The 26,741-nt window shown below is 34.4% G+C and overlaps 1 protein-coding gene across 4 annotated transcripts in view; it reads left to right on the top strand.

Annotated features, from left to right (window-relative positions):
* The first annotated feature begins 5,643 nt into the window (after positions 1–5,643).
* IleRS-m (Isoleucyl-tRNA synthetase, mitochondrial) overlaps positions 5,644–26,741 on the top strand; it is a 60,548-nt gene continuing 39,450 nt past the window's right edge. Inside the window, exons 1-10 of one of the 4 annotated variants that reach the window (XM_090171255.1) lie at positions 5,733–6,056; positions 8,329–8,435; positions 11,966–12,214; positions 12,822–12,944; positions 13,742–13,895; positions 15,426–15,574; positions 17,327–17,376; positions 19,066–19,113; positions 20,642–20,703; positions 21,551–21,638. In XM_090171255.1, coding sequence (XP_090027381.1) covers positions 12,083–12,214; positions 12,822–12,944; positions 13,742–13,895; positions 15,426–15,574; positions 17,327–17,376; positions 19,066–19,113; positions 20,642–20,703; positions 21,551–21,638 — 806 coding nt within the window. In that variant the 5' untranslated portion in view covers positions 5,733–6,056; positions 8,329–8,435; positions 11,966–12,082. Of the gene's footprint in view, positions 5,663–5,732; positions 6,390–8,328; positions 8,436–11,965; positions 12,215–12,821; positions 12,945–13,741; positions 13,896–15,425; positions 15,575–17,326; positions 17,377–19,065; positions 19,114–20,641; positions 20,704–21,550; positions 21,639–26,741 lie in introns of those variants that run through there. The other 3 variants (XM_090171253.1, XM_090171256.1, XM_090171254.1) reach the window with 3 other exon arrangements.

Raw genomic sequence — 26,741 nt, 5'->3', positions numbered from 1 at the left:
TAATTCGGGGAAAAACAGCTGCTTCCATAAGCCGCACACGTTATCGTAAAACGTACAAATGACCTCGGACCTTAGCTCCCCTCCACCTCGTGGCAAGTTCAAAGAGCGAAATGTCTCCCTCGCCACAAGATGCAAATCGATAAGGGGGGCCCCCGCACCTGACACCTGTTCGTCCGAGAGCTACCGTGTTGTCAAGAATGTCGTTTGTTGATAAACGCAATATCGTCCTAGAAGGGGTGGGCTTCCACCATGGGGGTAAAACTGGAAAGCTCCAGCTAATTTGGGGGTTTGTGATTCGCCCACTAGGTCACGTGTTCGATAGGCCGGTGGTCACTCTTATCTTAACGAGGTGAAGACATTATTTTTACCAGAGTTTCATTTCATTTTGTGCGCTTCTTCAAAGCAGTTCTATACATTTCGAGTCTTTCTCAGTCTGTTAATTTAGTGTCCTTTTTGTTTAAATACTTTTGGCAAGAGCCGACTTCTACCTCCTAGAAGTTTAAAGAAGCCGTACTGCGCTTGTTTTAAATAAAAACATTTCGGGCAAGATTATATAGTTAGTTGGCTTTTATCAAGCTTTCAGTAGCTAGATATTTTGAACCAAACTATTGGTGGTGCCGAGGGTGGTACCATTCTTGAAAATAGTTTTTTTTAAGACTATAGTGGTACCATTTTTAAAATACGTAATATCTGGAGTTTTTACTTTAAAAACTAAAACCAGAATGAGTTCCCGAAAGTTTATGTCGGGGGCCCAAAAACGCCAAAAATGTAAGAGATAGCGAGCATAGTTAGTAGTCAGAAAGCAGCAATGGAACGATTTCTTCAACCATCAGCTAAAATAAATAAACTGAATTCAGGGGAGACTCTAGGTTTTACAGAGACTGAAAACAGTAAAAAAAAAATTGTTGAAGTTTTATCCAATGTCGATGTCAGTCCGGCTAAGGAGGTAGTTATCGGAAATTTTGGTTGAATCATCTAATAGAGCCTCGAGTGCAAAGATAGACAATTCAAACGTAAGACGATTAATTGCTTTAGATATTAGTTTAGATAAGGATTGTCTGCCCGTTCAACCTAACCTCGCGTCTTTTCCCAAAACCCAGCTAATGGGTGGTAAAAACCGAGGCTTCAATTCTTGGTACACCAAATACCAAATGCTCGAATATTCTGTAGCAAACGTTAAAGTTTATTGTTTTTGCTGTCGGCATTTTTTAGGTGGCAGAAATACGGGATTTATTGAGGGGTTTCGGACTGGAAAAATATGGCCAACAAGTTCGAAGAACACTTTACTTCGACTAAATCTTTACACCAACAGTCTTATAAAAATATTCAGACTATTTGGAATCGAAATCTCGAGGCTCAATAGTATGTCAGGTTGATCAGCATCATAAAACAGACGTTGCTAGAAATAGAGATGTCTTAGCTGCTCAAGTGCAGATAATAGTACTGGGCGCCCAACAAGATCTCGCTCTTCGGGGACATAGGTCAGATGCTGAAAATGGGAACAGAGGCAATTTCGTAGAAATTTTAGATTTATGAAAGGTAAATTGTCCCGACTTAAAAGCCAAGTGCGAAAGTATGCTAAATTATGCTAAATACATACATAGCACCAAAAGTGGATATAAAACAGAAAGTCTGGGAGGACCCGGTAGCCCTGTTCCATCAAAAATGAGGATCCCCCAAGCATGCCCCTAGTTTGTGCCTACCCCCTTTGGCGGAGCATTACAAATGGCGCTTTACTCGCATGTACCTGCGTAAATCGGCTGATATATTATAGTTCTTCTTCAGTTCCTTATCCACCTGATTATATAGTCTTTGGGCTGGATTTGGTGCGTGAATTTTCACAAAGAGCAAACTTTGCTCTTTGTGAAAATTCACATGTTTGGCAAGGCTTAGGTAGATAATTGATAAAAACATGTTTGTTTGAATGGGGTGCGCGGCTTAAAGTGTTTAACGAATTTAAAAAACAATGGAACTTTAAAAGAACTACTAGAAGATATGTGTTCTCAACACGAGTTGTTACATTCGCATTACTCTGAAGAAAGAGGAGGATAGTGGCTTTCTGTACGCATGGAATAATTGGGTATACAATTTAGTACTTAATGAAGAAGGAATTGACCCAGTTATAATTTATGACCCAATATATGCAAATGAACTCTCCAATGTAGTACATTGGATAGCTTGGCAAAAAACTTCAATAAAATCCCTGTAGTTTTGAGGGGAATTAACAACGGAGGTTTATTTATTGCACATGATTCCCTAATGCCGTATGTGTCAACAGTTACAAAAATGGTTATCGGATCAGTTTCGCCTCTCATCTGGTAGAAATAATCCAGGGAAAACAATTAAAGAAACTACTTCAGTTGTGAAAAATGATTAAAATTTAAAGAAACATTTTTAACTATAATTCGAAAAGTCCCAGCGGTGATTGAGAAAAGTTTCAATATAAAATATTATACACGACAGGCGACATGGGACATTATCAACTGAAGTTAGTAATTTAATCGGGGTTCTTATTTCTTCAACAGTGTCAAATCTTCATCACAATTTGTCTCCTTAGCAGCTTCATTTCGCTCACATTTACGTTTAGCAAATTTAAGTTTATTAGTTGTAAAACAATTAATTTCATCCCCCTTTTCTTGAGATACAATTGAACCCAAAATCTCAGTTTGCGATTCTGCATTATTACCTTGGTTATTACTATCATTGATTAAATAACCTTATAGGGTTATTTAATCCATGTTACTATACTAAAATTTGTCTGTACATCCCTATCTACTGGAATTTTAGTTAAGCCTTGGTTTAAATCTTCACTGGTTTGTATAGTACCAATTGAATACAAATCTTTTATAAATAAATTACACTGACTAACTTTAATTTTCGGCTTTAAAGCTAACTCTTTTGGTGTATATTTCTTACGAGCTTGAGCCAAAATTTTTGAAAAAGGAATAAATTAACCAATGTGACAACGTCTTCGGGAATTTTACCAAGGAATGCTTCTTGGTTTTACCGCTAGGTTAGCTAGCATCGCCCATCTGAACTATTTCCTCTGACCGTGACGTCATGAGACATAGGCCAAACGTAACAGAGTCGTTCCTGATTGGCTCAATCATTGTATAGGGGAAACAGCTTCTCATTTTTGAAGGAAACCACTGAGAAAGCTAACGAACCCTTTTCCTCCCAGACTTTCTGTTTTATATCCACTTTTGATAGCACTGTCTAAAATGAGCTGATTAACCTTAGTGGGAATTTTGTTAGGTGAATGATGGTAAATGAGGTTAATGAATCAGGTGGTTTCTTATCCGTAATTGCCAATGAGACTAGAGATAATGCGGGAGTAGAACAGCTGAGTGTTTGCACTAGGTATCTAGAAAGGAAATTGGCGTAGTAGAGCGATTTGAAGCATGCAGATTTGCATAAGTTCGACTCTCAAAGCATCAGCTTGGCTTTAATTACCCTTTTGACGGAGAATGGACTTAAAATTGAAAATTGCGTTGCTCAGACTTATGATGGGGTGAGGGTTCAAATAGAGAAGGCGGTAGGTGGAAATTGTCCGTACGTCCATTGCTATGCCCATCGTTTAAATTTAGTTTTGGTTGAATGCTGCTCCAATATAGTCGCGGTTAGGGAATTACTCGGACTAGTTCAAGCGATCTATAATTTCCAAAGCAATTCAGTTATTGGGAGTGAATGTTTTGATAATTCTCAAAAAGAGCTGGGCTACGAAATAGTTCTTAAAATTCCGCAAAGCTGCGACACTAGGTGGTGGAGCAAAAAAAAAGGGTCTTCATTACTTCAGAAGTAGATTTGATTCTGTTCTATTAGCATTGGAGAACTTGGTAGAAAATGGTAAGCCTGAAGAAGCTGCCGAGTGTCGAGGGTACATATTGCAATTACAAAACTTCACTAACTTAATTTTGATTACGGCTTTAGATGAAATGTTAGGTATTACCAACTCCTTGTCGGAATATTTACAAAGTTCGAGAGTCGTTCTAACTGAAGCTATCGCTATTTGCAAAGCTACCATAACTACCTTAGAGGAACTTAGTAAGGAACCTCGAAAAATTCGACTTAATATGGGACGAAGCTTCTAAGTTAGCAGAATCCGTTTTTATCACGGTTCCCGATCGCAACACTGCACCTTTAGCTTAAAGAAAACGAAAAATAATTCCCAATCAAAGACTAAAGCATAGTGTGGTAACGTTTACAACAGGAAACCGAGACACTGAAGCAAAGACCTTAAATGAACAGTTGAGATCAACTTACTACCAAATAATCGATAAATTTATATCAGAAATGGAAAACCAATTTTTAGAAAATAATAGCCTAATTAAAGAAATAACTGCGTCTGACCCCGACTCGGAAAACTTTCTCGTACAAAATGACGTCCTAGCCCACTGCCAAATATACACTCGCTTTAATTTCCACCTAGATTCATTGAAAGGTCAATTAAATTAAAATAGCCAGAAATTTAATAAAATCGAAAAATTTGAAAAGCGAAATAGACTGTTATCACTATCTAATGACGATGGAAGGTGGCTTTCCCGACTTAGTTAAGTACTATAAAGTTGTTCTGTGTATTCCCGTGACCAATACGTTTTCTGAAAGGAGTTTCAGTTCCTTGAACAGAATTGAAACGCGTCTACGGACAACAATGCGAGAGGATAGACTTTCCAACCTTGCCACATTATCCATTAATCGAGATTTATCGAATCATTTAAAAGAACATCCGATGTTAGTGGTTGATGAATTTGGGAAGAGCTCTAATCGCAGAGGGTCATTCATTGAGTAAAACGACTTTAATATTTAAAATAAGGGATTATTGGAATTGGGGATATTGGATATCTAAATTTTGGTTAAACTGGGGGACAAGTGAAAAAAATAATTTAATTTTAGCTTCACATAATTTTGCAATAAGAAACACGGTGAACTCTTTCAAAACGGAGAGTTTAGTTTAAAGAAAAAAACGTGAAATTATCGATTGAAATTATTGCGTAGAGGGGGCCTCTAAATTCATCGGTGCCTCCTTGGGAAAAATCCTGGCGGCGCTACTGTTCTTCTTCATTTTCCCTTTATTTGAAGAATATTAACAACACTCTCAGATAGATAAATTAACCCTTCATGATTCCGTAAGATTATTAAGCCTTTCGATGTTAAGCAATAATCATAAACTAATGGATTTTCGTCTGCTAAGCAGACGAAAATCCAGCAGTTCATGAGCTTCTTGCATTTGCCACTACGTAACTCTAGGTAAACAGGGGCTTGATTCTACTCTTATCGTTAGGAGTTAACGAAAGAAAATTTTCGTTGGCTCCATTGAAATTATATTAGCTAACGAAAAATTATTTTCGTTAAGTAGCTAACGATAAGAGTAGAATCACGCCCCTGAAAAGGCTAATTTCGACGAATGTGTTGGCCGCTGTAGCACGAACAGCGCGTGATCAAAGTTGGCCGTTTTAACGGTTAATGTCTGACTCCAAGAATACTCGATAGCTACGCCGCAAAATTTTCGTTTTGTAAACGAAAACATTTGAGAGAGTTGGCCATTGACCGAAAATGACCGACGATTACGCCGCCGAAAATATTTTAGTAAATTGATCGGCGGCGTTTTTGACCGTTATTTTGACTTATCGACTAAGACTATTTTGGTACTAAATATTTTTAGGTAATCATGAAAATTCCGACGTAAAATGAATAGAGTTTTTAGTATTATGTGGCGGTAATAAAAGTTATTATTTATGAAACTTGGATGTGAAGCTGGACTTCTGAAATAAAATAATTATTTAACGAAAGACGATACTGTAAGAATATGTTGAGACGATCTTCAGTGTTTCTCCCAATCCATCTTACATTCTGCCAGTTTGCTCTTCCCCTGACCCCTTGAGACTAATCAAATTGATCTGATATCCCATGGCTCCATAAAACTTACTTCAAAGGAAATTGAAACACATGGTTGATGTGTAAAATGAGGCTAGCTCCATTTTTCTTTTCCCCATCTCTGGATGGGGAAACCTAGGCCACAGTGCCTGATGATCATCTCAAGATATTCATTATCCCAAGTATAAACAAATGCATTCTTGGCTCATGTAATGGGAAAGTTGCCACTTTTCCCCATTATCTCTTAATTGGCATTTTAAAAGTTAATTAAGACTATTATTTATGAACACCAAGCTCCATTTTTAATATTAAAGGCTAGACCAATGTTATTTGACTTAAGAGTAACAAACACACTCCACAAAAGTTAGTTTAAGCACAACACGATTAAAGACGCTGGAGAATTCCTTGGCTGCCACGAAGCAAGAGGTTGTTTTTCCACTCCATGATGTACAAACTGTATGAATAAGGGCAGCCAACAAAATTGGTGTCAGGGCTATTAAATTTATCCTCTTAGGGTTTGTTTGTTTCTTGATTTGATTTGATAGACGTAGTTTTAAAATCGAAATGACGTGTTAGTTAATGGAACCAGGAAAACCATCTCGTGCAAGTATTTGTGTGTAATTTTCATTGTAACTAAATTTGGTTCATTACAACGTGTTAAAAAAGTGTTGAAATATATTCATCTTGGTGTAGCATAAATAAAACTAGTTTATACTAATATACATCCCGAGCACCCTGTATGTATAAGTCTATCAAGCCCCCCCCCCCCAAGTTTGAGAACATGGGATTTTAAAGTTAGGCTACTGATTGGCCAAACTGGCTACATGAATCCACTTTGGTGGTGAAAAACTGAGACTTATGCTCAAATCCCCCAATTCATGCTACTAGAAACTGCTTCGTAGAGGGTGGTAATATAGGTGGTAGGGATGAGGACGATTGGGAGGATTGGCTCTTTTTCTCCACCAGGTAGCGTAGATCCTAATTTTGATTTCTCACACACCTTTCTAGTGCTGAATACATGGACCCTTATGCCCAATCAAAACTTAGGGGGCCTTGATAGGCTTATGTATTTTCTGATGTCGGCAGACATCCAAGAAAAACCAGAGTTCGTACACAGTACTGATGAGCCCCAAAAGGGTGCTACTGGTCTACTGTTGGAATCTCCGATTAAAATTTTGACTTTTGATATAGCTTATGATGTTTGTCTAATGTATTTTTCAACAGTACCTAGATAGGGGAGGGATTTTCTCATTTGATATGTTTTTACAAAACATTTATCAGTAAAATATTCAGGAGACAGTGAGATGAACTGTCAGTTTAAAGATGAGTTTTTGACTGAGTCTGGGAGCAATGATCATGAATCTGCATGGTGCCAAAATGAGAAAGTCCAGAAGTATAAGTTATGATGTTTGCACCAATCCCATAATGTGAAGTGTGATGTATATCTAAAGTGGGTGGTCAGACCGTAACATTTTCTGCATTTTTTGCATACCATATTGGTACTAATTTGGCCAAATCTGCCTCTAGGCAGCATTACATCCTGTATAAATTCAATAATCTTAAGTTGGTAATATCTCATTTTAAAGTATTCAGTGATCTGGTGCCATTAACAATACTTAAGCATATTTAATATTGTCAATTATTGGTTGCTGTGTTAATATTTATATCATTATCATAGTATTTTTCTATATAGAGTGTTGTCGTCTGAAACCTTGCAACGTCACCATTGTAATTTGCCTATTGATAAAAAACGGTAACTGTCATGGCGCACTATTAACAATACAGCTGTGACGTTACAAGCTTTCAAAATCGTATCAGACGACAACACTCTACAGGTTTAAATACAAGATTAAAAGCAATTGGCAATCTGTAAGACATTCTAATATTATTCACCATATCTGCCACTAGAGGGGCTTTATTAAGTTTAATCATAAGTCTTTAGTATAAGTATGCCAATTTTGCAAGCCCTTTCTAAGCGAGCGGTTCCACATTTTAAAATATAAAGTATGAGATTTTGAATCTCAATGCTATATCAGAAACCGATTTTGACATTTCAGAGCACAATTTTCGCGTTTATTTCTGGTTTTTTAGGCTGACTTCAAGATTTTGGAACTGATTTTCACTTAAATTTAGGGATTTTCCAGTTAATTTCAAGTTTTCTAAAATCATTTTTTTCTAGAGTGTGTGGGACCCCTCATGATGAAGTCAATCCATAAGCGCCTTTCAGTAAAATACCTTCTTGTGAAATCATATTTTAGCTTATAGTTTAAATTCATCATCTATATAGGGTTTTTACAATATAGGTTTATAATACCTCATTTATAAGTATTTACCAACCTGTTGATAATTAAACACATGATGATTTCATTAGGTCATTAGATACTTTTATATTTTGTTACCGAAAACCTGAAAATGAGAATCGTATAAATAACATTCAAATATTTGCCTACTTAGTTTGAGAGTAATTGACCCACAACATTGAAGAACTGATACATTTGACGTCGCTCGAATAGAGAGAAAACTGAAGTTAAAAAACTAAAAAGGCCAGCCTCTGCAACCAGGTAATGTGTTAAGCGGAGTCGAAATGCATTACAACAACGTTGAGTGGTGGCATAAGTGTATGGAATTCTATTCATCACCTGTTAACGATGTCAATAAATCTCTAATATCCAAATTCAACAAGTTCAATTCCTCAAAATGGCATGAGCCAAAAGTAATGACTTGGTTATGAAGATTATATCTTGTTAAAAGTTTGAAGAAATTAGGTCAATTTTCATACACCTATGGGGATTTATCAGGTAATGATGAAAAATCTCCCACAATAACTGCCAAACTTTATTATTACTAATGGATATAATTTAGGCTTTTAATTTCTCGCGATTCTGGTGAAAGATATTGCAAAGTTATTAAGTGTATATAGTACCAAAAATTTGCAAAAAGCTTTAAATGAGCTTGTTAAAAACTAGAAATAATGTATTTTTCTTTATTTACTACTTTTGAAAAGCATATTGTTTATCAAATGTTGCCGAAAAACTTTTGCTCCGACAACGTCTATTTTTAGATATTTGATAAGATTGATAATATGGGACCTGCTGGCTGTCTTGACTTTCCTTTGGCAACCACAAGATTAGCGAACAGATCCCTTGAAAATTCCAGAATCAATCAAAGAAGATTTGTTGTCTCGAATTGAATGGCTATGTAGCAAATGGGCAGTAGCCCCGCCAGGATTTTTTCGCGAGTAGGCACTGCGTTATTAAGAGGCCCCCATAAAAAAGTCCTTTGTAATTTTTGTTGTTCTTTAACTAGCCAAATTGTATATAATTATTTAAAAATTTTATTATTAATAAATCAATAAAATTTTTATTATTATTAAATTAATAAAAATTTTATTATTATTAAATTAATAAAAATGTTATCATTATTAAATTAATAAAAATGTTATTATTATTAAATCAATAAAAATTTTATCATTATTAAATTAATAAATTTTTTATTATTAAGTATATTATTTACAAATAAATATTACCAACTTTACTTTTAATCGAAGAATTCCACCCTACGATTACCTCTTTACCCAAATTCATCAACTACTTATTTAGGCTTGTCTCCCCCATTGTTAAGGGGGAAGACTACAGTGGCCATTGTCTAGTTTCGCGCTATTTCAAGCTGAACTGTTTAATTGTTGTGTTTTAACGTGTTAAATTAATATTGATGTGTAAAACTGCCTCTTGTTTAGTGCTTAAAATAATTTTGACAATTTTAAATTTCAAAGTAATTTAATTATTACGTTTTAATTCGGACCCCCGGAGCTAAACACGTTGGGCAAGCGCCCAAACTACCCTATAGTAGTTGACCTCTTGAACAATAATTTTTCTCACTAAACTTGCTTTTAAATCATGACATTTTTTTTTAAATATCTAATATTGCAATAAAGTTTCCCCTATTCCCAATATTGTCGGCGGATTTGTAAGTGTTCCCCTGAAGTGCTAAATCTTGTTGGGCACATAAAATAATAACTTCCACGTGTGTAGATAGGACCTCTCTGTTTCTAATAACGTCTAGTCTATGGTGGTCGTTAACCTGGCAAACTATTGATTCACGGGATTTGGATTCCATGTAGTCTAAGTACATTTTGTAGGCTAGTTGGTGAGAAGATTTGTTGGAAGTGAAGTGTTCTTCGAATTGTGTCCCCATGTTTTTCCAATCCGAAAATCCCTTTAGAAATGCAGTGTTTCTACTGCCTAAAAAATGACGGCAACAAAAACAATACACTGCATCCTTTGCAACTGAATATTCAATCATTTGATATTTGTCATACCAAGAAGAATTGAAACCTCAATTTTTACCGCCAATTAATCTTTTAGGAAAAGGATTTAGTTTAGGCTGAACTGGAAGGCAATCTTTATCTAGACTAATATCCAAGTTATTCAACGCGTGTAAGCCCATTTATTTTGAATTGGACACGTTGTTTGATGTATTTTGTGCATGGCTAGAGTTGGGGTTTGCAATTACTTGTGCAATTTCTCCTTCATGAGTCAGTTCCATTTCCATATCAGTACTGACGTTTGGAAGAACTTCAGCAGTATTACTAAAACAGTGACTGTTATCAGTCTCCAAGGATTCTAAACCCTTTCCCAATTCTTTGACTAGGTTTTTCTCAGAACTATAGTTATGGCTTTGCGCCGACGATTTAAGAAAACGTGCCATTGCCCCTTTCTGATTACTAATGAAACTATCTTCCCTTTTCCATTTTTCTCATTTTTGGGAACCAGATAAAAATTTTCTGGTACTCCTATTTGAAAATGCTACTATTATATACTAATAGCGAAATAACCTTAAAAAGGTTTAAGAAAATAAAGCTTAGTTAAAGCTATGTAGTCTTCAAACAGACTTATTAATAATACCAGCTATATCAAAGCCCTGAAAAAAGCGGTTTGAATATTTTTTCTAGAATAGCTAATTAGCCTTGAAAAAGGCTTTGTGAATAATTTAGCTAGAATAGCGAATTAGCTTTGAAAAAGGTTGTTTAAAAATTAGCTTTAAACAGCTAAATAGCCTTTAAAAAGGCTGTATTGGCAAAGTTAGTCTCGGAAGAGACTTAGAAAAAATTTGACTGGGAGATAATCGAAATTGAGAACTACCTGTTTGCTCAGGAGCAGAAAATGAAATGAAGAAACGCGCGTTATCTGGGACAAGTCCGACCACCGAAGGTCTAGGTCCTTTCTCTACGATCAGTGGTCACTGATATCACGTGATTTCGCAAAAGGGACAAGGAGTAAAAAAGAAAAAACCCTAATCCCCATGACGCTCTCTATTCAAAGTAGTGACTGGTACGATGCTTTACGCTTAGACATCTTCTCCGCTGGGATTTCCCTTCGTTTAAGCGTTGCAACGGTTTAAGTCGTATTAAAGAAATCCAGTTTCTCACTTTATGCGCCCTTTTGTAGAATTCCTAGAAACTAAGCTTATGTTTATTGTGTTGGTTGGAGCTAAGTTATCACTGAGGCGAACAGGTGGTTTTTTTTTGCTGCTTTCCTTGTACGACGGACTTCCCCGTCCCGGGCCAGTCTTTTGTCGTATACTCTATATCAATGTTAACAGAGTACACTACCAAAAGCAGAAACCACAGAGTTCGCTGCCTTTGTTTGTGTACTCAAGTAATATTGATTTCGAGTATAGGTGGTTCAAAAGGAAACGTTTTGTTAGGGCCATTTAGGACTCTTGGAAATTGGAATTGAATGGGAGTTCTTTTTTTACGGGGCTAGATGACCAATTTTTAAAAATAAATAAAATTTAAAAATCACATTTGGAGGCCCCAGAGGCAATTTTTTTAAACTTTTAGAGGGCCCTAAAATAGGCCTAAAATTTTTGAACATAGGAACGTGCCTACTTGTGCCTACTGCTGGCGGGGGCACTGCAAATGGGCCTTTTATCTCTTAACTCTATAATATTCAAACCAATTGTTTTTTTAATTAAAATTTTCTCAAAGTAAAAAATTCTTTAGAAATTTGGCTTATGTCTGTCTATGGTTAGCCTATATGTCAGCTTAGCCTGAGATTGTACTTTTATTCTTTGTAAAAATTATTTTCAGACTGAACTGTTAAATACAGAATTTTTTTACTTGAAAATCCTATGCAGTCAGGCACTGAAGTACACGGAGGGTAATGCTATAGCTAGACTATATAAAAGACAACTTGCGAACAATAATATGTATTCATTTTACAAAATTGTTCTACGAAAAAAATCATCATTCTCATCGACTATACATTTGCCAAAATCGTCACTTCCCCAATATTTACCACCTGAGAGATTACTCAAACGTGATGAGCAGATGAACAATGTGAGTATTTCTCATTCTCATTATCTATATGAAAATTGTACATAAAAACCAGTATCTTCTTCAGTGATATTCGTTTTGAATGGATTTTATCCAGGAATTATGAAGTTTTCTGTTAAAGTACCATGAATTATGGAGTACATACAATCATTTTGCTTGTGGTATTAGACAGTTTTTGCTTCCTATAGGTTCTCTTACCAAAAAATAAGTGGTATAGGAAATAAAATATTCTCTATATTTTTTAAATATTTTTAAGCCAAATCAGAACTAATTAAAACCAGAGTTATTGTGCATTTTCACAATGCTGCCAACTGTTTGGAAAAGAAGCTTCTTGATGGGGATAGGAAAGCATCAAAAGTCTTGTAGCATACAAAATTTCTAAACTATAATTAAATTGGAGTTGCATATGGAAAATGCAGTATAAGAAAATAGGTTGCTGATGATTTCAGAACATTAAGTAATGGTAAACGTTTTAGCCGTTACACATTTTTTGCATTTAAAATACTTTGAAAATGAAATATTGTGGTCATAACATAAGTGTTTATTTATTGGTCTTATATATGAAACACAAGCTTCCTTTAATAACTAATTGAGACCTTTTTTGTAACAGAGTTTAGACTTTGAATCGCATTACTCATGGCAACTTGAAAATGGGAAAGATCCACCGTATGTACTTCATGATGGACCGCCTTATGCCAATGGGAAGGTTCATCTAGGACATGCTATAAATAAAGTAATTTGTTATTGGTCTAATTGCTTGGGTATTTGTATATAGACCATATTTAATTGTGGAAAATCATCAAGATACCACGTGGAAATATTATTTAGCTGTTATTTGATTACTAACTAGCAGCCATCATTTTTCATGCTTCTAATTGACTAGTAGACCTAGCTTGTTCGACTAATTAAATAGTGGTATTAGGGCGGAAAATTTTATACATTTCCTATACACACATCATTCCAACATTATGCACTTTGTATCCACTTAGATCAAAAATTACAGTCTATAACAGCTTGCATTCTATTGATGTATATGTTAAGCCACTTCACAACCTCAATACAACCAGTAACTGATATCTCTCCGTAGTCGCGTTCAAGCCTGTAGTTTTTACTTTACTTAGGTGATTATAAATTTAGCATTACAAAATGCTTTACACTGTTTCATAACCTGGGAATTGGTTATAGATTTAGGACATGACTAGCTACATCATGCATCATGAAAGTAGGTAGGGTTATACATTACTTGTATTACTAGCGCAACCTTTTTTGGTTTATCTGTAACAATTAATTTCAGTGTTGTAACAGTTTAGTAACAAATTCAATGTTTAGTCGCTAATTTACCATAGTTTCTCACTTTTTTTAAAAGTACTGATAAGTGATTGAAAACAGTTTGGGGATATTTTACTCAAATTTTAAATTGGTATTAATACCAGTATGCTTGTTTTAATACCTATATTTTGATCAGCTTGGTCACTTAAATGATTTAGATATACATGTAATATGTATAAATTCTATATATTATGTTCTTAGATTCTGAAAGATATTATAAATCGGTTCCATGTTATCAGTGGGCGCAAAGTTTATTACAAACCTGGCTGGGACTGTCATGGTTTGCCTATTGAACAAAAAATCGTCAAAATTGATGAGAATAAACAGCAAAAGCCATTAGATATTAGGAGAAAAGGTAAGATCATACCCTTACCAAAAAATAAGTTGTCTAAAAACTACCTAAACTTGGTTTTAAGTCGGTATTTAGTTGGTATTTGAGACAAATACCAACTAAATACTTACTTAAAACCTACTTAAAAACCAACTCCGATTTCGCTTAATGGAGGCAACTTAAAGCCAACTTAAAACCAACTCTGATTTTGCTTAATGGAGGCAACTTAAAGCCAACTAATTACCAACTTAAAAAAATAAGAATTTACCAGTCAACTTAAAACCACCCTAAAACCAACTTATTACCCCTTTAACTAGTTTCTTGAAATATGCTGGTAACTTGAGCCTACTTGAAACCAACTTAATATCAACTAAAATGTGTAAACCAACTTAATATCAACTAAAAACCAACTTATTTTTTGGTAAGGGTATCAAAAGAAATTTGAATTAATAAAAATAAATACAAAGAATTTAAAATTTACTATTAACATTAAAGAAGTTTTACTTATGCAATAATTGTGTGGTTTTGTTAAAGATGATATAATTTTAGTATTTTGAATGGCTGAAAATGATTTGGCAATGGGGACTTTTGTCACTGCCACTCGTAATTAATTTAAAAGGGTCCCATTTTTTTATTTCTGCGTCTTTTCAATTTTGTGGTTAAGGTTATTTTTATTATTTAAACATGTTTAAATTAATGTAATTAAAGGTTTTTCTTAGAGAACACTAGGCTATATTCCTTTTAAATTGAATATGCATGCATTGGTAATTGTGGGATTGGTAGGGCTTATTGAAATAATTTTTTTCATAGTGCTTTTAGAGGGCTTCAATGTAATTCACTATTGAAGGACCATATTTGGATATGAATATTACAACTTTTATAATGAAACTATTAAGAGTGTTACTACTTGTCTCTTTTAGTGCTAGGGAACAAAAATTACGTAAATATAATTTTTGTGTTTTCTATCAAGAGTAATGCATCACAATGACCTACTTAATTTTATGACAAGGTTGGATTTTGGATGCACCATTTAAAAAATATTAATTCTTTATAAATTAAATATTTTATTTCATAGTTAATTCTGTAAAATCTAGTATTTTGCTCAGGACATTAAGGGCTCCGTTAGGTTTGAAGTATTGCATTTTATTGTGTTGTGTCTTATTTTGTCAAGAACTGAAGTAAAAGGTGATAGTATAATTCTGTAATATCATGAATACGCTGTCCTTAGTGTTATGTAGTTTGTGAAATAAAAATGCCAAGGAATCCAATTATTCGCATGCTGTATTACCAAGAATGCATTCACATGCCAAGAAAATATGGGAAGGCCGAAGTTCTAAACCCATCTCCTCATTCTTCTGAAATAAAGTTAATCTGCTTTTAATATTTTACGATACTCATTTACAGCCTAGTGAACTCTGTTTACATAAAAAAAGCGGACTCAGTTACGCTATCAAGTATGTGAGAATGGTATCATAGTCTTTGTATATGAATGCATTCTTGATGTGAAACAAATTATTGTAAATCACTAAAACGCTTTAAATTATACAATAATAGCTCACCATTTTTCTATGGAGACTGTAAAAACTCAAGAAGAGTCATTTAAACATTGGGGTATAATGGGAGACTGGAGTAACAAATATCTAACATCTTGTCCAAACTATATTTGCAAAGAACTTCAAACGTTTTGGATCTGTTACTCGAAGGTTTGAATTATATTTGGTAATGTTGTAAGTACCTTACCTAAATGGTACCACTACATTGAAGTGGTGACCATTTTTGTCTAACAAGGTCTATAAATTGTATTAGTAGTTGAAAATGACAGTCTGTAAGGTAGATAATGACTGTTGCAGTTAATTAATGATAATACGCTAATACATAACTTAAAGAAAAGAAATTTAGTAGAGTTCAGGTATTTACTCTATTATTTAGCCTGTTTTGAGCTTATCATTTACCATCTTGAAAAAGACATTACTTTAAAAACAACATGAAACCCAAAAGTGTAGTGTATAGAGTATAGTACAGGTTAAAAAAATACAACATAAAAATCATAAATGTTTGGCACTCCGAAGCCACCTTGCAATTGTGGCATTTTAGAACGTATCTCTATGCACAAGTGACGAAAAGTTTATAAAATTGTGCTAAGCCTCAAGATAGAGAATGTTGGTGCTATATTTCCATATAGTTGGCTATGATAGCTATTTTTAAAGGTGCATAGGTATTGGGTTATACAGGGTGTCTACTAAAAAATGAACCAGGGCAAATATCTCAAAATCTGTTTTAGGTACGATTTGGAAATTTTCAAGTCGTATACAAGATGTAGGGGGAAAGCTACTGCGAAAATGTCGATGACCTTGAACCATGTCTTCAAGGTCATCAAAAAACTAACTCAAGAACCATAAGAGTTCTTTTTAAGTACCAATAGCTTTGACCTGATCGGATTTGACCAATAGGAAGCCCGGAAATGCTAGATGAAAAACAATAAGGTCGTTAAGTTGATAACGTGTCGAAAGCGAGGTTCGGGAGCTGATAACTCTAAAGATACTTGTGTTAGAGTACTGAAATTAAGGATTAAGGGTCTTTAGATCAAAAATTTTAATGACCTTGAAAAATTGCCGCTGCTAAGCGCGCATTTCTCCCATTTTCATAAAATAAGCGAACCATTTCGACCTTTTCTCGAATAGTAAACAAAACTTTATTATTTCTAAAGAAAAAACTAACTTTGTGCTTACAAAAATAAACTTCGAATGAATATTAGGCTTAGCATAAAATAAAATGTCATTTGAAAATATTTTTAAATGTTGTTGTCATGACGACCACCAACATTTGTTGTTTTTGAAAAACAGTTCCTCGACTTCCTATTGGTCAAATTCAATCGAATCAAAGCTAATTAGACCTACAATATGACGTGGAACACGTTTCTAATTGGAACCAACTTTCTAACACTACAGTTCTCGCGTTAGTTTTTGGATGACCTTGAATACATAGTTCAAGGTCATTGACATTTTTAAACTAAAGACCTTCAATCCTGATGAGGATGTGTAGCAAATTTCAGTACTCTAACACGAGTATCTTTAGAGTTATTAGCTCCCGAACCTCGCTTTCAACACGTTATCAACTTAACGACCTTATTGTTTTTCATCTAGCATTTCTGGGCTTCCTATTGGTCAAATCTGATCAGGTCAAAGCTTTTTGTACTTATAAAGTAACTTGGAACACTTTTCTGATTAGAACCAACTTTCTAACATTTTCGGTTCTCGAGTTAGTTTTTGACATTTTCGCAATAGGTTTCCCCCTACATCTTGTATACGACTTGAAAATTTCCTAATAGTACCTAAAACAGATTTACAAATATTCGCCCTGGTTCATTTTTTAGTGGACTTCCTGTATGTCACTTTTGATTACATCAATATTTTAATTGAATTGTTAAAATTTTAAAGCAATTAATTTTGTTCTAGGGACTCATCTACAGAGCCTATAAACCAGTCTACTGGTCTCCTTCTAGTAGGTAGGCACTCATTTTACCATCTATTGAGGATAGATCTATAAGGATATGGTAACTGAATTTCTAATTTTTGTACAAGGCTGTGTGGACCTTTTTTTCTATAGGCCTGGCCCTTAAACAGCAACATATATGGCATTAGGGGTGTATTTTCAGCACCTCTGCCAATTAAGTAATTTTACCTTTGCCATTTTTGTTGCCTGTTAATGAAGGTTTATTAGCTATTTTGTTTTTATTTTTAAAAGAAATTTCAAATCCAAAGAAATAAAAAATAATGTTTGTAGATTTTTTCAATAACTATTAGTTATTGTGCTCATCCCTGAAAATTGTAGGTATGCTGATGCCAACTTTGACCTTTCCAACTAACTTAAAAGGTTTTAGTCCCCAAACGCTATAGTTACTTTCAGGGAAATCCAGAAATGAAACTGCGGGCTTTTTGCTAGAAATCTCCAAAGGGGTTTCATGTTACCCTAACCAAAAAATAAGTTTTCTAAAAACTACTTAAACTTGGTATTAAGTTGGTATTTGAGACAAATACCAACTAAATACTAACTTAAAACCTACTTAAAAACCACTTAATAACAACTAGAAGTAGACATAAAACCAACTCTGATTTCGCTTAATGGAGGCAACTTAAAGCCAACTTAAAACGAACTCTGATTTTGCTTAAAGGAGTCAACTTAAAGCCAACTTGAAACCATCTTAAAAATAAGTATTTTCCAGTCACCTTAAAACCAACTTATTACCCCTTTAACTAGTTTCTTGAAATATACTGGCAACTTGAGCCTACTTGAAACCAACTTAATATTAACTAAAATGTGTAAACCAACTTAATATCAACTAAAAACCAACTTATTTTTTGGTAAGGGATAAGCAATATGTAACGTTAAAAGGAACTACCTATGGACTGCAATGCTACAATTAGCGAATAAGTAGATTAGTCCATTATGAAAAGGGATAAATAAGCTAAACCTTAAACAAATTTGAAAAAATTTAAAAACTTACAAATAGCTCATACCAATAGATCTTCGAGCAAACAAAATGACGCGAAACACGGACCAAATAGATCTTCGAGTGAAAAACTAAATTAAATTAAATTTAATGTTAAGCAACTTAATAAAGAGGTCTAAATATACATTGCTTGAATGCAGATTTTATTTTTTGCAAACCTTCCGAGCTCCCCCTCAATATTTTTTGGTTTCCGCATACGTTTTTGTTGTCAAATAATTGAGGCATTAGGCATTAAAGGGGCTCCAAAGTTTGGTGGCAAAATGTGTGTAAAGTCAGTAAAGTGCGAAATTTACGGTTGACTCTGCCTGCCTCTGCGAAGGCCGAGTGAGGGGTTGGGGGGAATGAGAAGCATGCTCAATTTTCTTTTTTTTCCACCGAACTTTGGAGCCCCTTTAAGTATAAAAAAAGATGTCCTTTTATCAGACACATTTGTGTGAGTAGTATAAGTATCCAGTCAGAGCAATAACCAATATATAGAATATCTATACAGCCAATGATGCCATAATCGAAAACTAGTTCAGTGTAGGTTATTTTGTTAATAGTTCATATTTATATAGAGCAGTTATTAAACTTATACGAAAAACTAAATAATATACAAAATTTTTACAATAGTTTTATCCTAAATTTTAGTTTATTTTTGGAAAATGCTATACCATTTATTTTGGAATAATTTTTATTGCACAGAACTGCTTTAGCTGAAGCTGAGCTTGAATATAATCCAAAGCATGTCAGGTTGGTATCAATAATTTATTAATAAATAATACCAGGACGATTAAGTAGTGAGCTCGTATGTATTTGAATGGTCGGAGATACCTACTTTAGTAAAAGGGTTTATGATAAATAGTTAATACATATATCTCTTATGAGAGAAGTAGTCATTTACGCTATGTAGACTCAATCCAGTTTTCAATGTGCATATATTACTGTAATAAAATTACACTGCCTATGAATATTTACCATTTTTGAACAATGTTTTTGTATGTAAATGCAGGAATCCATAATGCTACTTGGAACTAATAACGGCTTTGATTACCCGGCATTGTGGCGGAATATATAGATCGAGCTTATAAGCCGAGTGTTAGCTCTTCCTCTCTTAAAACCACTTGACTGTCATCTGCTTGCTAATTAGGGTCTTTGGTGGAGTTGATTATAATGTTTATAAGTTCTGATAGACCAAATATGCATGAATAAGAAAAAAGTTATAACTTAAAAAACGGTTAAAAGCAGTTGTTTCGGAAATCAACATATTTACCCTTACCAAAAAATAAGTGGTCTAGGAAATACTTGAGTATTTAGTTGGTTTTAAGTTGGTATTTGTTCCAAATACCAACTTAAAACCAACTAAATACTAACTTACAAATAATATGTAATTTTCTGACCACCAAAAACCAACTAATTACCAACTTAAAGAAAAAGTATTTTCCCATCAACTTATTACCCCCTTTAACTAGTTTATTGAAATATTCTGACCACTTGAGCCTACTTAAAACCAACTTAACATCAACTAAAATGTGTATACCAACTAAATACCAACTAAAATCCAACTTATGTTTTGGTAAGGGATAGAGAACAGCATTGTCAATATTCCCTCCACGCCGGTTTTAAGACTGTATTTAGTTCATACAATGGTTTTAACACTTTGTGCCAAGCACTATGGAATACACGTTTGAAATAATATCATGATAGGATTGCCTTTAATTTGTTGGATGTTATGATAACACTCACAGGATTTTTATACCAATTTGCTTCACTCCATGCTTCTAAACCTGAGCTGTTGGACCTTTGCTCAGGATTTGGAGGAAAATAGACTATCTTTATGGACCATTATAATCGTTCTTTTCTTTGAAGCTTTGTTACAAACTACTGTTTTTTCTAAATCATGAATTGGTTTTAATGACTCATCTATTGCAGATTCTAATAGTGGAAAAACATCTAAATGAACTATGGGGATGGCTTCTGCAATTTTTTTCTGATGATGAAAACTAGCGTTTTTTCCCCAACCCATAATGTTCCGCCACAAAATACCACAGGGGATATGTGGAGATATTCATTCCAAGTAACGTTATGGATTCCTGGTAATAGTGTTAGGAAATCGGTGGATCCGATTTATTCCAAAACATATGTTGAAGAATCAGTGAGATGGTGCGAGTGCATATGTTTCAAATGAATAGCATTAACAGTATGGGAAGATGTTATTTCTCTCTGAGAGCTCTTTTATGTACTTGTTTCTATATGTATATAAAAATGTTTTATATTATAGCAATTCAGTTTTTGTGGAATTTGATCTTGCAGATTTTCCAGAATTTTGGAAGACACATATAGGTAAAACCTAATTTCATTTATCATATGCATGTACCTTTTATTAGTTTTTACAATGACTGTCATGACTAAGGGGAAGCTCGAATGTTGTATAGTAATGGCACCTGCCAGGTGGGGTGGCAGAGTGGTTATAGCTTTCGCCTTGCAGCAAGAGCAGCCGGGTTCGATCCCAGCTTGTGGCACTGGGTGAAAACTCGGCACTACTCCTTCTGCGTTAAGTTTGCAAGTTATCTCCCCACTGTTTAAAGGGGTTTCCCCCCCCCTCGGTTACTCCTTTCCATCAAAACTTGTAAAGGTTGTAAGGCCCAAAGTTGACGCCAAGCCAATAGTGACTAAAGCGCCCCCTATAACCTTAGTATAAAGGACGGAGTAAAGCAGTAGCACAGGGCAGTTGCTGTGGGGAGTCCCCCTGAGTAGTTAGGTGCTCCCTCCTTGTAGAATCACCTTCAGACCATAGGATCTCTTGTTCTAGTATATTAAAAGTAATGCTAATTATTTCTAGTGGAATTTATTTATTTTACAGATACCCAGTGGTAGAAATTTAGTCCCTTACAAGGTTAACGATAATAGTTTATGTAGGAAGCTGTTGGCTCGCATAGTATGAAGGGCATGCCACCACCCTCCTACACGTTGTAACCTGGCCACCTGTTTAAAGGCATTATAAGTCGCTAGATGACTTGGGACTAATATGGTGCCTTCGGTATTAACCTAGCAGATAATTATTCTTGAAAGAACTGCTTTGAAATTGAGATAAATTTAAGGAATGTAATTCAAATTTCAGAATATTTACTTAAAAGCATCAAAAATCCTGTTTAAAATAACAATTGGACTGTACATTTTTTGTGTTTAGGAAACAAGAAGATAAGTCTCATAATTTGGACTACAACACCATGGACACTACCAGCTAATGAAGCTGTTGCTTTTTCGTCACGGAATAGGTTTGATATTTTTTGATTTGCAAGTTCTAATTAATTTAGATGAGGTGAATTGGTAATACCAAAAAACTATTGTAATGAACTCTCTTCTACGTAGCGAGTATTACAATAAATTACTTAGATTTTTATATATAAGAGACGCCTGAGTTTGGTTAAACAACATAAATTATATTTTATTAGCACTCACTAGTTTACTCAACGATCCTTTCTTACGTTTAATTGTTCCGCCGCTTGTCTCATACATTCCCCTCTCTAGTCTCGTCTTCATCTATATCTATTTCTCCTGCACCTCTGGTATTTAACCACTAGAGGTGTTGGAGTTTGCCCCCTCCTGGGGCGCCCTCAATGGCGGTCCTTACAATATATATATATAAAATTAATTAACTTAACCTTAATTAAATAAAAACTTCCCTACCTATACAAGTTTATTGGGGTATAGTTTTTGTGAATCAAGAAAAATCTCTGGAATCTATCTGACCAATGCACAGTGTTTTCAAATCGACTTTTGGCAGCGAAAGTTAAATACTGATAAAATGTAACATAACATTATAGCCTATATTCTTATGGGATTTTGTGCGTAGAATCGGAAAACATTTATCATTTTTTTTTCTATGTGACACCAGGAGGCCAAATTTTTTCTTTACGGAATTTTTCAGGATTTTTTAGCGCAATATATGTTTGGGTGGTCATAGACGTTACTTGAAAGTTTGGTAAGTTTATAATAAATACAACCGCTGAAAATTGAATGTAAATGTTCAAATTTCATCAAAATGTGGCCTTTTCAAATGGCTTTTTTATAAAAGAGTGCAAGTAGATGCAAGTAATTTTAGAATTATCTCGTGGAGAATTTTGTGTAGAATACAATGCAAAAACTATGAGAGGTAAACGTCGTCAAGGTGTGTAGATACACCAATTTTTATAACATGCAAAAAATCCTATTTTCATCGGGAATTTTGAAGTAATTTTTTAACTAAAATAAAGATATACCATTCACAACTTCCTCTTCTCGATTCCCGCAGGCTAAATAAAGAATAGGTAGTGTTGATTAAAACATTCGGAATATGGATATGCGCAAATTTTATGATTATAATTAGGCGTAGGGCCCAATTTCAATCATTTTGAGTTTATTAATATAAACTTAATGTTTAATATCCTCTTAGAAATATCCTGCACTAAGTTCGAATAATCCGGTTTACATTCAGACGTGCAGCTACACTTATTCATTCAAACGCAAACTGTGAGATTCTTAAATTTACGCCAATGTGACGTCCGTCCAGAACTACCTTTCAGTGTCTTAACACTAGTTGTATTTAATCTTTCCCTTTCTTAAAAAGTTAAGATGAAACAGTGTAGCGAATGCCAATTTTAAAACATTTGGGCTACCAGTTTCTTTGGTTGTTATGGACAAAATTTCTTTTATTAACTAAAATTAAGATATACATGTAGTATTCCAATAGCATTTCAATTGGAAATTTAAATTTTACTTAGCTTTACGCTGTGTTGACTGATACTATACTGAAGAAAGGTGTGCGACCAGAATTTAATGAATAATTGTGCCCTTAAAAACTTTGAACTTATCAAATCTACGCCACAAAGTACGCAAATTAAACAATTAAAGTTGTTACGTGTATAGAAGTTATTGGAAATAGACTGTGATAAATTTATTATGTCCTACATGGTAGTTATGCCTGGCTTGTTTTATAAGGTCAGGGAGGTTTGTACTCTTGACATAACGCATTGTCTCTTCGTGTTGATTAGATGTATAATAATTATTGTTCGTAACCTATTTGAATTAAATGTTTTAACTTACTAAACGGCGTTTATTCAATGAATTTAACAGAAGTGTTGAAAGCATAACATACAGAAACAAAATTTATTAGATGATAGAAGTGTCGTAAAAGTTGACTGAAAAGGGATTTGAAACCTTGATATAAAAAGTTTGTTTTTCAATAATTAAAGGCAAAAATGAAAATTAATTCCTTTTAAACCTATTAAAATGTCTATTTATCCAAATAAAACTGTTTTTTAAATATGTATTTATATTGCAAATGAGTTACACATTGACATAATCATAATGAATATTAAATGGTTTCTAAGAAGGAATTTCATTTTCTAAAACAATTGCTTGCATATCAGCAATGCATTCAAAAAGTTCGTCTGAATTGTTATCTTGTACTTGTTGTTCTTCCGCGCCGGTCGATTTTGGTTCTAATGGGAAGTAATCTGCTACTCTTAGCAAACTTATAACAGCTGACGGTAGAGTTTGGTTTTTTTTTCGTTTTCTTGCGTATAGAGAATAATCGGAAATTATTGGGTCGGAGGAATCTAATGACCTGTTAAAGACGTCTTCGAGGTTGTCTGCTACTGGTTTTACGAGCATGAAATTCTCTGTACTGCCCATACAATTTGTTTCTTGATTCTGCAGCTTGTTCACTCAGCATTCCCAAAGGTAGCGTGGCAGCCTTGACAATATCTTTTCCGTGGACCAGAATCCTATGGTCGCTAACTGGCATGTAATAAAAAACCGCATGTGTCAACCTATTTTTCTAGGAAATTTTTACAGAACTCCAAATTTTTTCTCATTTATTGGTAATCCACATGATATTGCAACCAAAATTACGTGGAGTTGTTCCACCAACCACAGCTCTAACCCAAGAATATCAGCAAATACCCTTCTGTTGCTTTTGGGAAACACCCTTTGTGCCGTATTCCCATCATTCAAAGATCCACTACCACCAGGTTTTGGAAAGTCAACTCTTAATGCCAATTTTGTCTTAATTTGATCTTGTATGTCTTTTTTTTCGTTTTTTTACTGTCCCGTCAACTCGCCAACATTTCAAACCATCGCAATTTCGGTACCCGAGATGTAGGCAAAATTCGAGACATCGAATCCAGGCATAAAGTGGGCTTATTCCGTGTTTGAGATTATTAGGCATTGGGACAAATTTACGTGTTTCAATCTTATTTAATTGAGAAGGAGTTGCTCCACAAATAGGGCAGGATTTCTCTGATTTAGTCCCTGTTCCATCAATAACTGTTAAGGATAAGTCATGCGTGATAGTTATTTTTATATTAGTACTGATGTAAAGCTCATTTGGTGAAAGATTTATAATTTCCTCGTCAACCTTATTCTTTTCTCCTTAAATTACCTGAGAGGTCTCTTTACAAAAGACAAGTCTCAAAGGTCGGCAATATCGCACAGATTGAGGCGTTGGGTTTTTCCATAAAACGTGCCCATTCTCCGATTTTAACTGCAGTGGAATAACGGTTGTGGCAAATAGGCTCTGATCATCGTCATGTAAAGTGCTGTTATTTAAATATTTCTGCTTGTGGTGTGAGTGCCCGGTACTTCCGTCAAATCCCCAAGACATAAATAAAGTTAAATTCAGTTCGTTCGTACCTAATATATCAAAATACCTATTAAGGACTTCCGATTGAAGTTCCACAATGCGAGAAGCTGTGTGATTTAATAGTGTTTGTAGAGGTAGTACTGCTGATATATCTGTTTTTTTATTTCAAGGATTTCACCTTCTCGCAAACTATTATAAGTTTTAACCGTTAGGTTTTCTTCAATTATTAGAGCAAATGCCTCTGGCGGTGTATATCTACGTATATTGTTTATTTCTTTAAAGTTATTAAGGACCTGTGGTTCCTTTTTTGGACTTTTAAGGGCTTCTTTTAAAAGATTCGACAAGGTGTTTTGTCCAGCTCGCATAGTACACAACTGGACAGTCTTCAAAACTTTCGGCAAAGGTTGCTCAGTCAAGCTACTTGATAGAGCTGCCACTTGTCTTCTCTTTGATCGCGAACTCAGCCTAAACCATTCTTGTTTGGCGGGTTATCGCTATCTGGTGTAGTTTCAAGTCTTTGAATGCTGAAAGGAGTGTCCAACCAAGTAGCATGCTTCTTGAAAAATCGGGTTCCTACACACCAGCAGCTTTCGTATTTCTTTCGAAACTGGCATTTTAAGTTCTTAATTTTTGTAATTACCGACTGTTCTTCTGTTTCGTGGGACGTAAAGCGTGATGTACACTTAATTTTCTTTAAAAAAATTCGTAATTCTTCTTCGAGTTCGTTTTTCTTCATGAAAATCTCCACCAAATCTTTATACCTTACATGTCTAATTCGCCTGTTAGTTGGTAAGATCCTTTATTTTTTTAATGTGTCTTCTCACTTCCAAAACTACAGTGAGCCTCGGTGTCCGAGATCGATTTAACCAGATCTTGATGAATGTTTGCCATTAAAAGTTAAGAAATTTTGTCCATAACAACCAAAGAAACTGGTAGCCCAAATGTTTTAAAATTGGCATTCGCAACACTGTTTCATCTTAACTTTTTAAGAAAGGGAAAGATTAAATACAACTAGTGTTAAGACACTGAAAGGTAGTTCTGGACGGACGTCACATTGGCGTAAATTTAAGAATCGCACCGTTTGCGTTTGAATGAATAAGTGTAGCTGCACGTCTGAATGTAAACCGGATTATTCGAACTTAGTGCAGGATATTTCTAAGAGGATATTAAACATTAAGTTTATATTAATAAACTCAAAATGATTGAAATTGGGCCCTACGCCTAATTATAATCATAAAATTTGCGCATATCCATATTCCGAATGTTTTAATCAACACTACCTATTCTTTATTTAGCCTGCGGGAATCGAGAAGAGGAAGTTGTGAATGGTATATCTTTATTTTAGTTAAAAAATTACTTCAAAATGCTCTAATCTTAAATATTGTTTAAATTGTCACAATTTTTTTTTAAATATGCGTAATTTACTCGAATTAAGATAAGGCGCGGTGGTTGACATAAAAATGTAAACGTAAGCATCCAAGTTCGAAATCCCGCCAACTATTTACAGGTATTATTTTTTACCATGTTCGTATATAATGGTTTTAGATAAACCGACAGATAAGAACAGAGGGTGGGAAAAGTTGTATGTTATCCTATATGGTGTGTTTTGTAGTAGTTTTAAAGAAAACAAGATGATCAAAGACATGATAAAATTCCCGATGAAAATAGGATTTTTTGCATGTTATAAAAGTTGCTGTACCTACACACCTTGATGACGTTTACCTCTCATAGTTTTTGCATGGTATTCTACACAAAA

This window comes from Leiobunum rupestre, chromosome 4 (assembly GCF_980474605.1).
Source record: "Leiobunum rupestre chromosome 4, qqLeiRupe1.1.hap1, whole genome shotgun sequence".
Taxonomy (NCBI): domain Eukaryota; kingdom Metazoa; phylum Arthropoda; class Arachnida; order Opiliones; family Sclerosomatidae; genus Leiobunum; species Leiobunum rupestre.
This window is presented reverse-complemented; position numbering and strand designations above follow the sequence as displayed.